This window comes from Bos indicus, chromosome 24 (genome assembly GCF_029378745.1).
Source record: "Bos indicus isolate NIAB-ARS_2022 breed Sahiwal x Tharparkar chromosome 24, NIAB-ARS_B.indTharparkar_mat_pri_1.0, whole genome shotgun sequence".
NCBI lineage: Eukaryota > Metazoa > Chordata > Mammalia > Artiodactyla > Bovidae > Bos > Bos indicus.
In genome coordinates, this window is record NC_091783.1 from 2,785,159 (window position 1) to 2,807,379 (window position 22,221).

The window sequence follows — 22,221 nt, forward strand, 5'->3', positions numbered from 1 at the left end:
TCCCGGGCTTGTCCCAGTGGGAGCGTGAGGCCTGGAGGGCAGCAGGCAGCCTGTCCACTGCACTGCATTTCCTGTGGTCAGAGCTCCTGCTCGTGCCTCCTGCAGAGGCAGGCGGTCCTGGGTGATGTCAGTGACCCCGAGTGGCCAGCAGACCGTCAGGGTGCTGTGGTGTTCTTATCAGCCCCCATCTGGCTAAAGATGAAATTTTTTAAGTCAGAGTAGACACAATAAACAGCAACCACCTTCAGGCTCCTCATCTGTAACACGCGCCCTTTCTGCCCCCTCCCAGGGGCCACCCTGGCCCTTCTCTCGCGCCCCCGGGCACCGGTGCCCAGCACTACCCTCGACCCTCCCAGGCTCTCAGGAGCCCTCTGCCCTGCCCACAGAAATCTGCCTCAAGGTGCTGCTCAGTGCTCGGCAGACACCCTGGCCACCCCACAGACCCCTCCTGACCCCAGCAGCAGGCACCCCCCGGCATGGTTCCCCGGGCTCACGGCAGGGCCAGCAGGCGCCCCTTGCGGATGCACATAGAACCAGGGGAAGGGAGACCCACCTCACAGGGCCCCCGCGGCCAGGCTTCCCGCATGGCTGGCCAGCCTCGAGCACGTCACAGCACTGCAGCCCTCTGCCAACACCCGACTCCCCCCCACCATCACACACGGGTCCCATCTGAACGTCGATGCCCACAGCCACCCAGCTGATGGGTGCTGTGGGCACAGCCCACACTCCCCTCCCACCCAGCACATGCACACCAGTTCGCAGCAGTGATCCCAGCATTCCATGCACACGATCCTCGTATGTGTCTGTGCTCGCGCCCCTGGTCAGCTCAGCTCCGGGTCCCGAGGGCAGGCTTCCCGCGCCCGCAGCCCCCCAGCCCCTCACAGAGCAACACGAGGCCACACCACCCACGCCCAGCCCAAGGGCGACCCCACGGGCCAGGACAGCGGATGCCACGTAGCACCGCGGGGGCCGAAACAACACCCGAGACTCAGTCGCCTGAAGAGGACAGCACAGAACCCCAGCACTCGGTTGCGTTCGTGGGACGCAGAGGTCTGTGCGTGCACTGACCGCCCCCAGACAAGCTGCTCCTGGGAGAACTGAGGTCAGGGGCTGAAGGGGACTTAACTCTCTACCGTTTTCTCTACTGTATGAGTCTTACTATTTGAACTGACTCCCAGGTATTTTAAAATACCATATTAAACACTTTCTGCCTTTTGAAAGGAACACATTGGCCATTTCTGGACAGTGCTACAGCTGAGTGAGACAGGCGGGCCTACAGTCTGCAGAAGGTGCAGAAGGGCACACGCTTTCTAGAATACACGGTGGCATTCTACAAAGAGCCTGAAAAAGCCTTGTTAATTCAGTAAATCCAATTGCATGAATCTATCTTAATGAAACAAAGATACACACATTATTTGCATTATTTATAGTTCTGAAAAAGGATGAACTTAAATGTTAAAAATAAAGGAAATGGTAGAAATATCATGACACTCTATCCAGATGCTAAAGACTTTAATAAAGCAATTTAGAATAGCAATGTGGGGGAAACACTCATGAATCACGAAGCGAGTGAGGGAAAGATGCATTCACAGATATGAAAGGGACAGAGCAGATGACATAATAGGATATAACTGCACTAAAAACACTGTTCCTAAACAAACCATCATGGAAGTGTATGCACACCCCCCAAAAAGCCAGAAACACACAACTGAGCCTTGAAAAGCATGGAAGTCTGGGGCATCGACCCCACAGGTGAAAATCCGAGCATAACTTTACAGCAGGCCCTCCACGTCCACGGTTCCCCGCCCTCGGTCTCGGGACCACCCAGTCCTGTCGGACGTGTTTACTGAAAAGCCCACGCGCACGCGGACCTGCACAGTTCAGACCCGCGCTGCTTCAAGGGCCAACTGCACACGCATCTCTCCCACTAGTGTGACTACCGGTTCCTTTACTTTTGTTAATCTTCAGTTTCCAACTTTTTCCAAAATGAACATGTATTACTTATACAATAAGATTTTAAAAGATAAAAAGAAATTATTTCATATAAAAAATTAAAGACGTAAAAAGAGGACGCAAACCTATACATGATGTACAAACTCAGTTTTCAGGATGCAGATTTTACACGTGTAAATAAATATTTTATGTTTTTCTGTCTCAGGAGAAAACCATACCAAATAGTTACCTGTAATTAGCCCTGGGTGGCTGAACTAGAGGTGACTGCTATCTTCTCTTTTCTACATTCACATGTTCCTGACTGTCTGTGGTAACAATGCGGGGCTGATGTTTTACACTTCACGTGAGCCCACCCACGCCAGCAGCAGGCGGGCCTCTCTGTGCACCTGGGCCGCGCACCCCCACCATTCTTCACTCCATCTCAATACCGTCCACTTTCGGACTACTACTGGGGGCATAAACTGCCTTGGGTCTTCACGAATTTCCTCTCGTCTCCCAAATGCCCACGTGTCAGGGGATGCAGGAGCCAGGCAAGGAGACTCTACCATCTTCAGAGGCAGAAAGTTTACCTTTGGCCACCCAAAATCCTACAGAAGTTAACTTCTGTTAAGGAGAAAACGAGGGTCTCCTCTGCCAGCCACTGTGGATGAACTTTGATCCTCCAAGTATACCACACATTAAAAAGTCTTGCCCTAAGCTTCTGACATGACCGGAAAACAAACGCTTTACCAGGGACCTGGAGACTGGCCAAGGTGAGTTTCTTGATAATGGACGCCGTGACACCTACACACAAGACTTCTTCAAACTAGTTTAAACCTAAAAGCCTCCTGACCCGAGATGAGATGCATTTTAAAAATCAGTGAACAAAGTATAGGCCGAAATAATTACCTCTTCCTTTTCATGCAGCATAACATGTGCTTTGAGACTAGCCACTCTGGAGAATTTCTTGTTACACACGGGACAAGTAGGATCCTCCCCATTGTGGGTACATTTGTGAAGGGTCAGGTTGAACTCAACATTAAAGGTTTGGGGGCACTGGTCGCATCGATGTGGCTAGGTGGAGAGAAAAGTCGAAAAGCTACTGAAACACAATCTTTCCACAATAAATGTCATTCAAACATTAGCAAGCACCATAATCCACAGATAAGCTTTAGAAGCAATTTCTGAAGTCCTTCTGGACCTGAAGTCAATAAACCCAAAATGGACACGGGAAAGCTCCTTACAGAATTTCTCAAAGCAGTATACAGAAACATCACATTTGCGTAGAAAATTATTTCTAATGAGAAATGCTGCATATAAATGTACCAGAAAGTAACCTCTATGAAAGCAAAAGTGAGACTTCAACTTATTGGGTGGGACTTTCCCCCTTCATTTTATGACAACTCCATTGCTGTAAACAAAATCACTTCAAACAAAGTAAGTAATCATAAAAACTCCCACTGGATTGTCACATGGCTGCTTAGCCCCACTTAAAATTTCCCCCAAATGGAAGGTGTTCTACCACTTACTTGTAGAAAGAAAATCACTGGTATTTCTCTTGGAAATAAACAGACCCTAATGGGTCGGGATTTTCAGATTTTCCACCTGGGAGGTTAACACCCAGTGGGTTCTGGTGTTAGCAACAATGGTCACAGCTACAACATCATCACTCGTGCCCAGAGGGAGGCTGGAGCTGCTCACACCCCGCCCTCCAGAAAAGAGCGCCCTGGCGCCAGTCCCATCTCAGAAGACTCACGGGCTTAGGCGGCGCTAGCCCAGAGGGCTCGGCGCTCACTCTCTTCACGGGGGCTCAGCTGCCACGTTCCAACCACCCTGACACATCCCACCAGAGGCACTTGAGTTCAACCCCTGTGTACCAGAGGGTTGCTGCCTGCGGAAATACGATCTAAAACCTCAGATTCTTTAAGATGCAAGACCACTTGAGGGTAACACTGCCTGCCAGAGAAAAACACATCGAGACGTGGGAAATTGAAACTATTGAGGAAAGTCATATTTTAAGATCATTTCTCTGTCCACTCACAGATAATTTCATTAGATTCACTAGACAAGCTCTCACTTTCTCTCATCACCTAACCATGGCTAGAAATACGGCTTAAAAACAAAACATCAAAATCTTCATTTACACAATACAAAATGTAGAAATAAGAAAGAATGCTGATTTGACAGTTCCTCCAGTTTCAACGCTCACATTTCCGACATCCTTTTTATAAATACATACCTTGTCATTTCGCTCGTGATCCCGCATGTGGCGTTGAAACTGGGACTCTTTTGGAAAAGATAGCAGACAGATTTCACATTTATGGAAGTTTGGAACTTGATAGTCATAATTAGTGTTCTCCGCATTCAATGTTAAAACTCCATCTACAAAATTGCATAAGTATAAACAATAAATACCAGTTGTTATTCTCAGCACATAAATGAAACTAAATTATCCTGTTACTGTTTCAAAACCACATTATGTCAGATTTATGAGAAATTTCGGATGAAATTAATGATACCTTAAATTTCTTAAAAGGACGTGTTTTTACGTTAGAAATGAGACACACTGTGATGACTGAGACAGAGGTGACTATGCCCAGGGTTTTTAGAAACCTGAAACTCAACTCCTGAGGTTCGATGCCCACTCAGCAACACACGAAAGCCATCCTATTTCTTAACTTTGCCTGCCAGCTCAATACTGTTTCTAAGTCACAACAAATCAGAAGGCACTTCTCTTAGTCACTGGGAGAGTTCATCAATAATCCAGTTTCTTAAATCACTCAGTAAACAAAATGCTAGTAGAAATATAAAAGCTAACTCACTAATTCAATCTATCTCTGAAAGCTGCTACAAAGCAAGATGAAGTCAAGAGGTAAGAACTTCTGTTCTCTCTCACAGCTGTTCACGAGGTTGTAAAGGATTGCAGTGCAACGGACAACCCTCAGGCTCCACTGTATGCTTTCTATAAACTCATTCAGGTTACTAGCTATACATTTCAAGTGTTTAGTCCCTTAGTCGTGTCCAACCCTTTGCGACCCTGTGGATTATAGTCCGTTAGGCTCCTCTGTCCATGCAATTTCCCAGGCAAGAATAATGGAATGGGTAGCCATGCCCTTCTCCAGGGGAACTTTCCAACCAAGGGATCAAACCCGGGTCTCCTGCATTGCAGGCCAAATAAGAATAAACATGCAACAATCACAAAAATTTACCAAGAATGTCATGAAATAAAGATGTCCTAAAGCTCTTCAAATCTTGAGAGTAAGTACTCTAAGTCTTATAATTTGGGTACAAATACATAATACATACTAACTATACAGAGACAGAAATATGTTATATATAACTCTCTATATCCAACTTGACCCCAACAGTAGAATTTAGAAATTTGGAGGTAGGGTAACAGGTTAATTTTAAGACTCAACGAAGCTCAGGAAAGTCTCCTATGTGATGAACACAGCAGTCGAGTATTTTCTCTAGACTTTTGCGTCCCTCTTCTGAGCAGACAGCCTGGAGCTCCCACCGTGGCCGATAGTCCCCCCGGGAAACAGCAAAATCTGCCTGAAAGCAAGAACCGTGAAACTCCCACAGGCGGGAGGTGGGGTGAATCAATGCTGGAGGCAGAGCAGAAGGGGATGGAGAAGGTGGACAACAGCTTCAAAAATTCTGGCAGATCCTCAAGTAAAGCAAATTCTAGCTTCGAGAAATACTAACGTTAATTCAAGAGACTGTATCTTCATTCATAAGCAAAATGGATTGAGTAAGGGAAAGATATTCATAACTTCTATTTATTCTTAACTCTATCCTCATCCTATCCAAAGCCCATACACTCAAAATCTCTACACTAAACTAATAGCAAAATGTTCTATGACTCCTCAGGTCCAAATAAAATGATTGCTGGGACCACATTAATTAATACGCTGCTTCCTTTGGACAAGTCTGTTATGGGAAGAAACACTGAAGGCATGAGTGAAATACGTGTTGACAAACGTGTCGTAAGAACTCAGGAGCCAAGTCTTTTAACCTAAAGGCTGAAAACGGTATTAAAAAAGCCCCTCAACTTAATTTATAAAATGCAAAATTAAAATGCTCTTTCAGGACACAAAATAAAACAGTTTTCATAGCCTCTATGTTCCAACGATACTTAATATGCTATCTAAAATTGAGAATTAAATTGGTTGCAATTGACAGATAAACCCCTAAGGGACCAAAAGGAAAAAAAAAAAAAAAGGTACACTTAAAACTGAAAAATGATGTCACTTTGCTTACGGATTAAGACTTTTCTAAAACTCCAAGCAGTGTACCCAGATGCTCCCCTCACACAGACGCGCCCACCACTCTTCAACTGCTCACCTGCCTCCTCCAAGGCGCTAGCAAAAGGAAACAAAAACTGATCAAGGAAGATCAGAAACTGAGCACTTCACTTCCTTGAGAAAAACCTGGAGACGAGTTTGAAGATCAGTGTAACTCTATGTAAACAGGGACCATGAAGAGCACATGGAAAGAGCTGTCCTCCACCACCCCAAATAACAGAGGGTCACAGAGTCCTGCACATTAAACAAGACGCTGCTTCCTGCGGCTGCAGTAACAGACGCGTAAAACCATCCAGGAGCATGGCCGTCTAACACGCATCTGTGCTTCTCAACACCCTACCCGTCACCCCATAATCATGCCATAACTATCCAGAGTCAGGCCTGGCTTGTGACAAATGGGACAGAGAGCTGGCTTACACGCTGCTCTTCCCTGGAACAGGCCCGTACATGAGGCTGGTCCGCTCACCTTTCCGGCAAAGGTGGTCCACATCCCCAGTCTGAAGGACCAAGGTCCATCTCTTCTACACAAAATGCCTATGATGGGACACCAGGTTCCAGCAAGGCCTACTGCATTCATAGCGTTCCCGGGATCTAACTCAAATTTGCATCCCCTGACTAAAACTATTGGGTACTGTGCATTTAAGATCTCAGCTACCCATAAATTCTGATGAGGCATTTTCAGTTTCTAAAGTAACTTCGCCCCAAACTTTTAACCTGATTTTATTTTGTTTTGAATAAGAATTTTCCCAAAATAGAGCTGAGCTCCCTATCTTCTGCTCTCAACAGGCACCTGCCCTACTTCCCTTTTTCCATCTTTCTCTACATTCCTCTAAGAACTAGCCCTCTAGCCATCAACTGCCGCCCTCACCGTGTCAGCCTCTGACACCACAATGCTCTGTGAAGTCATCAACAGGCCTCTGGGAAGTCTGACAGTCATCACCCCTACTTCAAACCGCTACCACCTTGGCTACTCTCTACCATTCTTTCCCTCTTGTTTCCTTTAAAAAAACAAAAAATTCTACTTTCTTTTCTCCAATTTTCTATGGCTCCGCCAATCTATGTCACCATTCCTTTGGGCTTTTTCAGGTAAAACTCTGAAGTGTGCACCCACAGACCCTTTCTGCTTCATCACTGCCTCTCCAAATCTTTGCACAGGCCCTGCTGTATAATGTGTGCCTTATAAATACTTGCTAAACACGTGGAGATGAGACCAAAGCTAATGACTTTTTGGTCTCTTCACATTAGTTTGAGGCTTCCAGTACCAGTATGTCTATTTCCACTTTTAGCCTCATTGATTCACGCCCTCCACTCGTACCTAACTTAGCTTTAACACCCTCCCAGCTTATCAGGTATCCACCAACTGCTCTTCTTCTGTATGTATACTGTTGACCCTTGAATACCTCAGGGGTCAGGGGTGCAGATCCTCCAACAGGCGAAAACCCAGGTAACTTACAGGTGGCCGTCTATATCCACGGTTCCTCTGAATCCATGGATTCACTAACCACGAATATATGATACTGGAGTATTTACTACTGAAAACAATCCATGTATAAGTGGACCCAGGAGCTCAGACCCACCTGTAAACTTTGTTTCTAAAGAAAGGATTTAAATTCATGTAGATGTACATTTAGACATACATGTACATTATCCAAATTTAACAAAACCACAGAACATTAAAATGATAGCAAAATAAAGCTCTAGTTATCTACGGCCTCACCTTCCGGCTAACACACCGAATTCTAGGCTCAGGGTCTGAACACAAGTGAGCTTTTCTGAGGATTCAGCCCTGCTGAGTGTAACGGCCCCTATGACAATGGAAAAAGTTAGTTTCTGGACATACACAGCTGTTCTGTTTTTCATCTCCGCAAATGGACAGCTGATGGCAGCGCTGCAGCAGCGCTAAGCAGGGCCACAGAGCGCTGTGCAGGACTGCGAGAGCTCAGCCCGGGACGAGTCCCGATTTCCAGTGAGCGGTGCCTGCCCGGGGCACACCTTCTTTACTGTAAGGATCTGACAACAGAGGCATCCACAGAAGGCATGGGTCACAGGGCATGGGCCAGGAACAGCAAAGAATGCCGGACTGGGGGTCATGAGAGCGGTCTCGAGGCAGCCGACCACTAGTGAGGGTCTCTGCAAACTACCACGTGGTTGCATGCGGCCCACTCCCAGGGCTGCTGTAAGATCCAAGTTACAAAACATGAGAAACAAAAAACAGCTTTCAAAAAGGTGAAATGCATGTCCAAAAGGATGGTTAAAATTAAAGTCAGACAAAACCAAGGACTGATGAGGATATGGAGCAGCTCAAAGTTTCGTATACTGCGACAAAGACTGACATTGGAAAACTGACCAAAAGAAGTCAGACCTGAGAAGATATTACCAATGACTTCACCTAATAAAGTTCGACAAATGGGCAAGATTAATCTAGGTTGTGCAATACCAGGACAGTGGTCAGTCTTACAGGGATACTGATCAGATGCAGATTTCTAGAGTGCTGTAAAGTCCCATTTCTTAATCTAAGAAATTACATGTATAATCATATGAATTATTATTATAACCTATATAATCTGAGTGCTGATTATATGAGAAAGCTCATGTTGTGAAAATTTGTTGAACATAATTTTCATTCTTCTCTGTATGTTATATACCAACATGAAGTTTACTCAAAGAAAAGTGATAGAATATGCAACTTTCCTTTGCATTCCTGTCTTTCCTTCCAGACTGGGGTCAACTAACCAGCGTCTAGCCTTTCGGGTAAACTCAGCTTCACAGAACACAGCCACACTCGTGGGTTTACGTATGACCGTGGCAGCTTTCCGGCTGCAACAGCAATTCTGAGTTACAATAGAGACCTTAACGCCCACAAGGCCTAAAACATTTACCATATGGCCCTACAGAAAAGGTCTGCCAGCCCTTGCCCTGGCCAGAAAACCAGGACTCCACACCCGCCAGCCATTACTATTGCAATCCCTGGAATGGCTGTGACCTTCCGAGCTCTGAAGCACCACAGTGATGTTCCAGAGTGATAAAGGCATTCAGGGCTGGTATACACTACCCCTTACCTTCTACAATAAGTAGCCTTCATATTTACTTAGGCATAATCTCTTTAAAACTAAGACCTCTATCTTAGTCACTGCATAGAAAGACTTGATGTTCCCCTAAAGAATAATTTTCAGAAAATTATCACAATTAAAAGCAGTTATCTCTGCATTTCACCATTCTACCTGATACCTACGTATGTACTTCATGCCTTTTTACCCCACCTCCTAAATGTTCTCTGCCAAGCATTTTCAATCAAGGCAACAATGAGCATTAGGAAATAATAATGATTAGCAATCACATATTTCCTAAAAGTGTGCAGAGATACTGTTTTCGTATGACAAGCATACCACCAGCAGTTTGTAAGGCGATTTGAGGCAGCATAACAAGAACTCACATCTTCCTGGCTAGGTATTTACTTTACAAAGTCTTATAGTATACTTGAAATTTAGATGAAGTACTAGCACATAGACAGACATAAGGACCAATGGAACAGAATTAAAAAGTCCAGAAATAAACCCACACCACCCATCACCAACTGATTTTCAAAATGGGAGCCAAGACCATTCACTGAAAGAACAGTCTCTTCAACAAATGTTATGGGGACAAATGGACATCCACATGTAAAAGAATATATGTGGACCCTCACTCCACACCACACACAAAATAACATGGATCAGAGACTTCAATTTAAGGAACTAAAGCTATAAAACTCTCAGGAGGAGATAAGAGGGAAAAATTTAATGACTATGTAGTGATGATGAGGCTTACTTCTTTACTTATGGCCTATGCAGTGCTTAGTCGCTCAGCTGAGTCCAACTCTCTGTGACCCCATGGACTGTAGCCAGCCAGGCTCCTCTGTCCATGGGATTCTGTCCATGGGATTCCCCAGGCAAGAATACTGTAGTGGGTTGCCATGTCCTCCTCCAGGGGATCATCCCAACCCAGGGATCAAACCCAGGTCTCCCACACTGCAGGCCGATTCTTTACTGTCTGAGCCACCAGGGAAGCCCACTTATGGCCTAAAACTAATTATTACTTTAAGAAACATTTTTATGCTACCAAGAAGGAATTAATCTCCAAAGCATGCAAACAGCTCATACAGTTTAACACAGGAAAAACACAAAACAAAAAACCCAAAAAACTCAATCAAAAAATGGGCAGAAGACATAAACAGAAATTTCTCCAAAGACATACAGATGGCCAACAGGCACATGTAGAGATGTTCAATATTGTTAATGATCAGAGAAATGAAAATCAAAACTACGATGAGCTATCATCTCATACCAGTCAGAATGACCATCGTCAAAAAGTCTACAATTGCTGGAGAGGGTGTAGAGAAAAGGGAACCCTCTTACACTTGGTGGGAATATAAACTATGGAGAAAGTATAACTAAAAACAGAGCTGCAATATGATCTTGCAATCCCACTCCTGGATGTTTATCCAGAGAAAACTCCATTTGAAAAGATTTATGCACCCCAGTTTTCACTGCAGCACTATTTACAATAGCCAGATGGCCATCAACAGGGGAATGGATAAAGAAAATGTGGTACATATACATATATATATACACACACATACATATATAATGGAATATTACTGAGTCATAAAAAAGAATGAAAGAATGCCATCTGCAGCAACGTGGATGGACCAAGAGATTATTATACTAAGTGAAGTAAGTTGGAAAAAGACAAATATCACATGATATCACTTATATGTGGAATCTAAAAAAAAGATATAAATGAACTCATTTATAAAACAGAAATAGACTCACATAGAAAACAAACTAGGAATCTGGGATTAACATATACACACTACTATATATAAAGTAAACCACAAAGACCTACAGTATAACACAGAGAACTCTACCCAGTATCCTGTAATAAACTACAATGGAAAGGAATTTGAAAAATAATGTGTATGATAATCACTTTGCTGTACACATGAACCTAACACATCATCATAAATTAGCTATAGTTCAATATTTAAAAACTTATCAAATTGCATTTTAACAAAAAAAAAACATTTTTGAGCAGGCCTCCTCCTGGTCATTTTTGGAGGTTTCAGCTCTGACATCGCTTTCCCTGGGAAGCCTGACTTCCAGTGGCTGTCATCTGCTGCCATGAAGTGTTCCTGCCATCGGAGAACACACTCTGTCCTGGGAGCCAAGGCAGAGACCTTGTCTCTGTTGTTAACCCTTGCACCCCTAGTCCTCAGCACAGTGCCCACCTATGACAAGAAGTGCTTTACTTATTGAAGAAATGAGTTAACGCACATTCAGGGCTTTATACTGATCACGGCAGAACAATGTACTGCACACTTTGGACTCAAATGTACATTCAAACTCAACTCTGACACTTACCAGCTGGGTGCACCTTCCACATCACTTAACCTCTCTGAGCCTCATTTCTTCTATCTGTAAAAATCCCCACCTACCTTCCAGGTTTTTCTTAGAATAAAATTCATAATGTGTGACACCAAAACACAAACAAAATAATTTCAGATCATGAAAAACATTAAAATCGTAAATTGTTAGTGCAACGGTCCCCAGATCTTTTCGTTTCAGGACATTCTTAAATATTAAATCCTAACTTTATATGGGCTATACCTATCGACAGCTGCCCTACTAGAAATTAAAACCAACAACTTTTAAAACACTTATTCACTGAAAAATAATTACGTTAACAAAAATATTTTTATGAGAAACATACTCTTCAAAAACAATAGGAAAAAATTTTCACTTTTGTAAATGCTTTTCAATGTCTGGTTTAATAGAAGACAGGAGGCTCCTCACATCTGCCTCCGCATTCTCTGTTGTTTCTGAGTGAAATTCAGAATATGAGGCCTCTGCCACCTTGACTACTGCTGAGTCAGCGGTTTTGCCCCTAACAGCCTGTGTATGATTAGTGCAAATAATAACCGAGTGAAGAAGCCCAGCAGTCTTAGTACTACTAAGAAAACATCTACCTTGCAGACCCCTAAAAGTGTCTCCAGGAACTCCCAGGGGTCGGTGAACCACAGTCCCAGAACCACTGTGGTACAGAATGGCTGACGGGGGCGCCATTAACTTTCAGAAAGGTCTGAGAAGGCTACTCCTAGGAAGCTGAATTTCAGCATAGGACCCGAAGACTGAGCCAGGGTTGGGTGCTCAGAATAGGGGTGCGGAGACACACCAGCACCGTCAACGAACAAAGGGCTGAATGCAAGGACAGAGAAAGAAGAGTCGGACAAAGGCCGAGTCAATGAGGGTCCTGCCCAGCGGGGATCTTAAGTTAAAGGGTTGAGAGACCCTTCGGATAGTTTGAATCCGGATGTGGCCATCTCATTTACGTTTTCAAGAGCTGCCTCAGGCTGACAGGGGATGGATTTACAGGACAGGATAGGACAAGCAGAGACCAGTCAAGGCTCCCACAGAAGCCAAGGCGATAACTAGTGGGCCAAGGAGTCACCCTGGAGAGGGGGGGAAGAGGAAGGCCAACTGAAAGCGCGTTTCTGAGGAGAAGCTACAAAACCACGGGCTGTCTCGGAGAATAGGATAATTACTTTTTTTAGTTTGGGACTTGAAATGCCAGGTGAACAGGGCGTGATGTCACTAGTTTGACGGAAAGGACTGAACAGGAGGTCCCAGCCTTATCCCAAAGCAAACTGTGTCTTTTTTCTCCACCCTAAACCTTCCATGTAGTTGAAAGACACTGCACTTTATTTTCTGCATTAGTCGTTATCAACAACAAGAATCAATAAACTGCACAGAATAAGTCCTGAAGACCTCCTTCCTGACTGCATCCGGGACGCGCGCGAGCTCCGGCCGGTCAGGACCCGCCCCGCACCTGTGCGGGGGCCGGCCCCGCGGGTCTCGGCCCGGGGGAGCGCCCGCCGCCGGCCGAGGGTGCGCCCGGCCTGCCCTCAGCCTCTGAGGCTGCGGCGGGCACAGCGGGACCCACGGCTCGGCCGCGCTTCCAAAACCCCGTCCTCCAGCTCCTCAAGCCCGGGTCCCCGGGCAGCGCGGGCCCGGAAGGCGGCACCCCCGGGCGCCGGCCCCGCCGCCTCGGCCCCACGTGTCAGCGGGGGCCCCCGCACCGGGCCCCCAGCCGCCGGGGCCGCCTGGCGCCCCGGGGCCGGCGCCTTCTCCTCAGAAAGCACTCCCACGACCCGCGGGAGCCCGGCCGGGCGGGCGGGGGCGCGCGAGGAGGACGGGGGAGGGGGAGGGGAGGGCGGCGGCGCGCGCCTCGCCCCCGGCCCCGCCGCCCGCCCGCGCGGCCCAGGAAAGTAGGCCCAGCCCGGCGGAGGGGCCGGCCGCGCCGCGCCGGTATCATTCCGCCCGCGCCCTTCGGCCCGGCAGTCGGGCGGCGGCGGCGGTGGCGGCGGCTGGAGCCTGACGCCGAGGGGCGTCCCCCCCAGGCCCTGGGCCCCGACCCCGGCCCGCCCCACCGCCCCCGGCCCGGTCCGCTCCCGGCGCCCCCCGCGCCGCATCCGGGGACTATATTCGCGCGGAGCGGCACAGCGCGGCCGGCCGGGCCGGGGCCGCTTACCGGTGTCGCCGCGCGCCTTGCTCTCCTTGGGCTTCGGGGGGCGGCCCCGCGGCATCGTCGGCGGCGGCGGCGGCGGCCCACCCCTCGGCCGCACACACACTCACACACATACACCCGGCGGAGCGCGCACGCGCGGGGACCGGCCGCGGAGGCGCGGCGCGCGCCCGGCCGGGCGAGGGCGGCGGGCGGGGCGGCCCGGGCGGCCGCCGAGCCCCGGGCGAGCGCCCGCGGGCCTCACGGCGGAAAGACGCCCGAGCGAGCGGACGGGAGAGTTCGACCCGCGCCAACTTCGGCGGGTTCCATGGCCCGGTGGGCCGCGCTAGGGGCGTTGGGCGCGGGCGCGCGGTGGGGGCGGGGAGCGGCGCCCTGCGCATGCGCGCTCCGCCGCTCGGGCCTGGGCGGACGGAGGGCAGCGGGCCCCAGGCGTCGGCGCGGGCGGACGGACGGCCTGACGGGCGGGTCCCCCGAAGTTCTGGGCAGCCGTGTTCACCTGGCTGGTACGGCCGTCGGTAAAGTAAGTGGGGAAAATGTGTGTTGGTCGCTCTGTCGCGTCCGACTCTCTGCGGCTCCCTGGACTGTAGCCCGCCAGGCTTCTCTGTCCATGGGATTCTCCAGGCAAGGATACTAGAGTTGTCATGCTCTCCTCCAGGGGATCTTCCTGATCCAGGGATCGAACCCAGGTCTCCCGCATCGCTGGCGGATTCTTTATCGTCTGAGCCACCACGGAAAGCCAAAGTAGGAAAGGTGGCCTTCTAAAGGGCAGAGGTGGTGAGAAGGAGCTTTTCAGGGGGAGGCAGGTAGAAGAAATCAGCCGGCCATGGTTTCTGCCTGTGCCTCTTCCTTGATCTCCGACCTGTGTGTTTATTTGCATTTTCTAGTTCCAGGAAAGCAGCGCTTCATCTCCCAGGTTGTTTCAGGAAGGCTCTTGAAAGCATCCACATGCAAACCACAGGGGCAAAAAGCCTGGGAGCCTGAATTTACCCAAAACATCCATCTTGGGTCCAGGAAGACATACCCAGAAGTCATTGATATTCCTTTGGTGTAAGCCACTAAAATGTACAGTTCCAAATATGTCGATCTTTTATTTTTGTTGTTGCCCACATTTTCACAAAACCCTATCAGGAAGGTGACAGCTAAGTGTTACGTGAGGCCAAGTAAGCCGAAAGAAAGTAGTCTTAACATTATCTTAGTATCCTCAGAAAAATTAATTCAAAGCCATAACTAATGACCACCAACTACATGCAGGGCCTTTTGAGGGAATACCACACTTACAAAAACAGTCTGTCTCCCAGAATACTTGGAACCTTAAGACAAGAAGGACACAGGCCTAGTAAAAAAAAAAAAAGTCCATAGTACCTTCAAAAGGACAGAACAATTAATTTCAAAAATAGGAAAGACCCTCTTAATTAAAACAGTAAATGGTTGGGTACTAAAGAATAAAAAAGGGTTTTCTATGTGGAGTCAACAGGGTAAAGAACGAACAAACTTAAATGAATTGTATCTGTTAGGTGCTTTGTTATACATCCCACTCCTGAAAAAAGCTCAGGCTATTCAACCTCCCAGCATCAGCTAGCAAGTGAACACCAAATGGAATTTAGCAATTATTAACATTTCCTGTTTTTCAACTTCTTGGTAAGGTCGGTCTATCCCTGGGTCAGTAATATCTTCTGGAGGAGGAAATGGCAACCTGCTCCAGTAGTCTTGCTTTTGAAATCCCAAGAACAGAGGAGCCTGGTGGGCTACAGTCCATAGGGTCAAGAAAGAGAAGACTTAGCAACTAAACAAAAGTATGTTTTACTGCCTTAAGTAAAATACTTCTAATCTTTGTAACATGCCTTCAAGGTATTTTACAGATGAGATTCAGAGGAGTTAAGTAATCTGCCTAAGGCCACATAAACTTTTTTAGCTAACTTGTGTGTGTGTATTCAGTCATGTCCAACTCTTTGTAACCCCATGGACTCTAGTCGCCTCTGTCTATGGAATTTTTCAGGCAAGAATACTAGAATGGATTGCCATTTCCTCCTCCAGGGGATCTTCCCAACCCAAGGATCAAACCAGCATCTCTTGTGTCTCCTGCATTGGCAGGCAGATTCTTTACCACGGCATCACCAGGGTAGCCTGGGGCCACATTCAGTTCAGTTCAGTTCAGTCGCTCAGTCGTGTCCAACTCTTTGCGACCCCATGAATCGCAGCATGCCAGGCCTCCCTGTCCATCACCAACTCCCGGAGTTCACTCAGACTCACGTCCATCGAGTCAGTGATGCCATCCAGCCATCTCATCCTCTGTCATCCCCTTCTCCTCCTGCCCCCAATCCCTCCCAGCATCAGACTCTTTCCAATGAGTCAACTCTCTGCATGAGGTGGCCAAAGTACTGGAGTTTCAGCTTTAGCATCATTCCTTCCAAAGAACACCCAGGGCTGATCTTCAGAATGGACTGGTTGGATCTCCTTGCAGTCCAAGGCACTCTCAAGAGTCTTCTCCAACACCACAGTTCAAAAGCATCAATTCTTCGGCACTCAGCTTTCTTAACAGTCCAACTCTCACATCCATACATGACCACTAGAAAAACCATAGCCTTCACTAGACTGACCTTTGTTGGCAAAGTAATGTCTCTGCTTTTTAATATGCTGCCTAGGTTGGTCATAACTTTTCTTCCAAGGAGTAAGCGTCTTTTAACTTCATGGCTGCAGTCACCATCTGCAGTGATTTTGGAGCCCAAAAAAATAAAGCCTGACACTGTTTCCACTGTTTCCCCATCTATGGGGCCACATGCTGCTGCTGCTGCTAAGTAGCTGCGGTCGTGTCCGACTCTGTGCGACCCCACAGACAGCAGCGCACCAGGCTCTGCTGTCCTTGGGATTTTCCAGGCAAGAACACTGGAGTGGGTTGCCATTTAGTCTTAGGCAAATCCAAGACCCAAACCAAATCTGCTTATCTGTTAATCCTGTGCTCCTAGCTGCATCCAAGCAAAAATGTACACAAGGTTAGCCAAAATATAACAGTTCTTCCATATGAATATTATGACTGGAGTTCAATGGAAGGGTGAGAAAATAGGTTGGAGGTAGGTGATAAGAATCCTTGGCCTTTTGTAAATCAATTTGGGTAATGATGTGTTTGTGAATGTATACTCTCTTGTTCCAAAAAGGATTTGAAGCACTTTATATTTATACCAAGACAAATAGATGAGGAAATTAGGATAATGGAAAAAAAAACTAGAAAATCAAAGTAAAACACCTGAACTAATAAAATCTTGTGTAGTTATAAAAGGTAAATAGAAAATCAAACCAGATGCTTGGCCTACATAGACAAGTGGAGATGATTACTTACAATTAGTTACTTATTCATAAAAGAGCAGTGTCCCTGTCACTGTGCCCCTTGTGGATGCTGCTCTCACCACACATGCACATCTGTACATACCATATTTGAGATCTTATCATCTGCAGAGACAATCTTTACTTCTTCCCTTCTCATTCAGATGCCTGTTATTTCTTTTTCTTGTCTAGTTGCACTGGCCAGGTCTTTCTAGCACAGTGCTGAATGGAAGCAGTGAGAGTGGGCACCCTGTCTTATTCCTGGTCGCAGTGGGAAAGCTTTGAACATCTCACCATAAGTATGATGTTTAACTTTCTTTTTGTCACATTCTTTCTGTACTCAATTTGTTGAGAACTTTTATCATGAAAGATGTTGAATTTTGTCAAATGCTTTTTCTACATCTACTGAACATACAATTTCTGCCTTTCATTCTGTTAACGTGGTAGATCCCATTTCTTGCTTTTCATTGCTTTCCAGGGATAAATTCTGCATGATCATGGTTACGTGATCCTTTTACTGTGCTGTTGGAATCAGTTTGCTAGTTTTTTTTTTAAACATTTATGTGGCTGTGCTGGGCCTTAGTGGTGGCACTCAGGATTCTTAGTTGCAGCCTGTGGGATCTAGTTCCCTCACCAGGGAGTAAACCCAGCCCCCTGCATTGGGAGCACAGAGTCTTAGCCACCGGACCACCAGGGAAGTCCCAGTTTGCTAGTATTTTGTTGAAAATGCTTGTATCTGTGTTCATCAGGGGTATTGGCTGATAGTTTTCTTTAATGTTCTTATCTGGCTTCACTTTCAGGATAATCCTGGCCTCGTAAAATGAACTGGAGTGTTCGGCTCTTCAGTTTTTTCAGTGAGTTTGAGAAGGATTGGCGTTAATTCTTCTTTAAATGTTTGGTAGAATTCACCAGTGAAACCATCTAGTGCTGGCCTTTTTTTGATGGAAGATTTTTGATTACTGTTTGAATTTTGTTACTTGTCATTTTCTCCAAATTTCCTGTTTATTCATGATTCAGCCTTGGTAGGCTGTATATAGATTGGTTTTATAGACTCATCCACTTGGATGTCTCAGTTCAATGGAGAACTGGTCTTTTCATTTTTAAGTCGATAACTGTATCAAGTATTAAAACAAGAGTGTAAAACATACGCTCCCCAGAATCACCACACAGGCACAGCTAGAAAACAAGACCAGCACCATGGAAGATCCTGAGAATGGCCTCCCCCAACAGACACCTGGGGTTTCCCAGGTGGCTCAGTGATAAAGAATCCACCTGTCAATGCAGGAGATGTGGCTTTGATCCCTGGGTCAGGAAGATCCCCTGGAAAAGGAAATGCAACCCACCTTAGTATTCTTGCCTGGGAAATCCCAAGGACAGAGGAGCCTGGTGGACTACAGTCCATGAGGTCACAAAAGAATAAGACATGACTTAGCAATTAAACAATTCTGCTGCTACTGCTGCTAAGTCTCGTCAGTTGTGTCCGACTCTGTTCGACCCCATAGACGGAAGCCCACCAGGCTCCCCCGTCCCTGGGATTCTCCAGGCAAGAACACTGGAGTGGGTTGCCATTTCCTTCTCCAATGCATGAAAGTGAAAAGTGGAAGTGAAGTCGCGCAGTCGTGTACGACTCTTCTCGACCCCATGGACTGCAGCCTACCAGGCTCCTCCGTCCATGGGATTTTCCAGGCAAGAGTACTGGAGTGGGGTGCCATTGCCTTCTCCGAAATAATTCTAGGGAATACCAAAAAAGCTGAAAGAATAGCCAAATGAACACATACACTGACACCTAGATTCAAGAGTCAATATTGTGCCGTATTTGTTTTATCCATTTTTTTTTTCTTTCTTTCAGACTACCCAACAAATTGAACTTGACTCTGAAATCTACCTGAAACAAACTGCCTGGAGTACTTTGAGAAGCAAGTGGACTTAGTTTGGCACCTAAGAAATTTGAAGTAGTAATAATAACATGATAAGTAGATAAATGGTTACTGGGTACATGGTTTGGCATCTAAGAAAATTGAAATAATATGATAACAGAAATAATAATTTGTTCAGTTGCTAAGTTGTGTTCGACTCTTTGCAACCGCACAGACCAGTAGCCCACCAGATGTGTCCATGGGATTCTCCAGGCAAGATTACTGGAGTGGGTTGCATATCTTCTAGGAGATTTTCCTGACCCAGGGATCAAAGCTGCATCTCCTGCTTCCCCTGCATTGCAGGCAGATTTTTCACTGCTGAGCCACTGGGGAAGCCCATATAATAGCTTATAATAAGTAAATAAATGGTTACTAGCTATAAGCTAGAACTGCAGTAACACCTATCCGCCTCATCTCATGAATTTCTCAAGAAACACTCAATAACCCAAGAAAATGAGCACAGGCCCACACAGATGAGACAGTGTGAGGACAAGCAGGAAGCTGACTGGGGTGAGTGGATGTTGTTGTTCAGTCGCTAAGTCATGTCCACCTCTTTGTGACCCTGTGAACTGCAGCACGCCAGGCTTCCCTGTCCTTCACCAACTCCCAGGGTCACTTTCAGGACTGGCGTGCTGCAGCTTGTGAGGTGAGGGGATGGGGGTTTGGTAAACCAAACTGCTGCCAAGAGCATGATTGCAGAAAACACAAGCAGCTGATGTGAAGGAGTGACAGTATTCAAGCACCGCTCAAGTAGGGAAGCAAGTGGTGCGTGGCGGGCTGGTGTCTTGGATAATACGGGAAGCGTGGCTCGCTGGGGATGTGGGTGGGTGAGCGGCAGCTGGGATGGAGTGGAGTGGCGTCACTGCAGAAGGCCAAATAATTGCCTAAGAACTTCCGGCGCTTTCCTCCGAGTCCTCAGAGTGCTGATGGAAACAAGAAGTATCAGGCCACGTGAGCCCAGGAAGATTGCCTTGCCTTTCTGGCTCTCAGACCAAACAAGGAGAAGGCCGAACTGTCTGAGGTCCCGAGCAGTATTAACTCTCTGACTGCACTGTGCTTCAGCCATAAACCATCAGACTGTTTTTTCAGGGAGAGGTGCCTGAGCATGATTGCAGAAAACACCTCCAGGGGCCAGGGGGCAGGGTGGCCAGTGACCACAGGTGTGAGCGTTACTCTGGGCTGTAAGCAAAATGAAAATGGGCTGGTGATTCACTAGCACATTCAGTGACCCGCCCCTCTCTGGGGAGACCAGGAGCACCCTACCCCATTTGCCGAGGCCTAGACAGCCAGCCCCCGGCCTGTGCCTCTGTGTGTGTGATCTTTCCACAGCTTTTTTCTCTTCTGTATTGTGGCAAGATACATACCTTGTTCATTTTCACGCTGTAAACAGTTCTGCTATGTGACCATATTACAATTTTCTTATCTCTTCTGCAGTTGGTAAAATGTAGGCTATCTCTGCATATATTTTTGTTGTTATTACAAATAATATGGCTCTGAACACCCTTATACATGTGTATATATTAATATGCTGGGTTGTAGGAGTGGAGTTACTGAGATTTAAAATGATTTTCCAACGTGATGGCAATAATTTACATTCTTACCAGCAGTGGGTGAAAATACCCTTATCACCAGACTTCTTAATTTTTGTCAACCTGTGGGGTCTTATTTGAGTTTTTTAATTTCTAGTGAGGTTGAACTTTTCATTTGTTTTTCCTCTTCACTGATTTGCCTATTCATATTTTTGCCAATTTTAAACATTAGGTTTATATTTTTTACTATGAAATCTATAGTAACTGTATCCTGAACACTAATATTATATGGATAAATGTTCATTCTGTGGCCTATTTGGTTTGTCTTTTGAGAAATTCAAGTGTTCATTTTAACATAATTATGTGGACCAGCCTTTTCCTCTTTCCCAAGGAGAATGCACGCTGTCCATCGCTATTCTAATCCTCTTAAAGACCTCCCCCAGCCCAAGCCTGGATCCCCACCTCGTGGTGAGGGGACCTGGGCGTCCATCCGTGTTCTGGGCCCTCCAGTTGCCTTCCCTCTGCCGGATTCAGCCTGTCCCCCAGCCCTGCCTGCACCGATCACCTCGATACTGTCTGGGCTTCTCCCCTACTAGATTTTAGATGTTTGAATCCGTTCTCCATCCAGGTGGGAGATTTGAAGGGGAGGCAGGGCCTCTGAGACGGGACCAGCACCGGGGTGGGCCGGGTGTGAGCGCACCACTCGGGCTGCAGGGCTGTGGCGAGGCAGGGTCTCAGCGGTGACCCGCAGGGTCTAGAGACTGATCACACAGGAGCTGCAGGGAGGGAGGGGCGGGTCACCTTCAGCATCCCAAGGCTGCCGAGCGCTGCCCCGGGCGCCTGAGCTCCCGTGCCCGGCTCTGTCCCCAGGTCAGTACATCCAGGAGAACTGTGTGCACTTGGAGAGGAGAGAAGGAAGAGAACCAAATGGAGAAAATGCAGGAGACAGAGTTGAGGAGGAGGCGCGCCACCTGGTGGCCTATCAGGCTGCCTGCACTGCACGCGGAGCCGCGACAACCCGGCCATCTAGGATCCAGGCCCGACCTCCAGCGCGGAGCACATTGGCACATACAGGCCGCTTGACGATACCAGTACTCATTAAGCAACGAGTCTGAGGGTTTCTTTTAATTAGTAGGTTTTTTGTTTTGTTTTGTTTTGTTTTTACAGTTTTTCATTTTCAGAAAAATTGAGCAGCTGATACAGGGAGCTCCTGTGCCCTTGCCCCAATGTACACAGTTTTTCCTATTAACACTTTCATTAGTGTTACCTGTTGGAATTAATGAACTGATACTGACACAGTACTATTAGCCAAATTTCATACTTTAAGGCCCATTTTTGTACAGTTCTGTGGGTTTTGACAAATGCTTGTAATGAATCCACCATTATAATATCAGAGGACAGTTTCACTGCTTTTGAATCTCTTGGTGTTCATGATCACCCTTCTCTCCCTACCCCCGAATCTCTGGCAGTCACTGATCTTTTACTGTCTGTCACCTTTTCCAAAATGTCACATAGAACCATACAGTATGTGTCCTGTTTCGGATTGGCTTCTGTTCAGTTCAGTCACTCAGTCATGTCCGACTCTGCAACCCCATGAATCGCAGCACGCCAGGCCTCTCCGTCCATCACCAACTCCCAGAGTTTGCCCAAACTCATGTC

At 46.9% G+C, this 22,221-nt stretch overlaps 1 protein-coding gene and 1 long non-coding RNA gene across 15 annotated transcripts in view; one reads left to right on the forward strand and one right to left on the reverse strand.

The window, feature by feature from the left end:
• ZNF236 (zinc finger protein 236) overlaps window positions 1-14,121 on the reverse strand; it is a 69,035-nt gene extending 54,914 nt beyond the window's left edge. For 5 of the 9 annotated variants that reach the window (XM_070778632.1, XM_070778630.1, XM_070778631.1 and 2 more), the window contains exons 1-3: window positions 13,806-14,121; window positions 4,172-4,314; window positions 2,842-3,006 (exon numbers count right to left, since the gene is read on the reverse strand). In XM_070778632.1, the coding sequence (XP_070634733.1) occupies window positions 2,842-3,006; window positions 4,172-4,314; window positions 13,806-13,860 (363 nt within the window). In that variant the 5' untranslated portion in view covers window positions 13,861-14,121. Of the gene's footprint in view, window positions 1-2,841; window positions 3,007-4,171; window positions 4,315-6,279; window positions 13,344-13,805 lie in introns of those variants that run through there. The other 4 variants (XM_070778635.1, XM_070778634.1, XM_070778633.1 and 1 more) reach the window with 4 other exon arrangements.
• Window positions 14,122-14,182: 61 nt separating this feature from the next.
• On the forward strand, window positions 14,183-21,965 carry LOC109577948 (uncharacterized). 6 transcript variants are annotated; one of them, XR_011563745.1, is made up of 6 exons: window positions 14,185-14,319; window positions 14,455-14,573; window positions 14,684-14,846; window positions 17,310-17,416; window positions 17,918-17,971; window positions 18,967-20,877. It is a non-coding gene; the product is annotated as an uncharacterized lncRNA (long non-coding RNA). The 6 variants fall into 6 exon arrangements; XR_011563748.1 differs by having other exon boundaries at window positions 14,186-14,319; window positions 14,455-14,549; XR_011563747.1 differs by having other exon boundaries at window positions 14,188-14,319; window positions 14,455-14,540.
• Window positions 21,966-22,221: the final 256 nt, after the last annotated feature.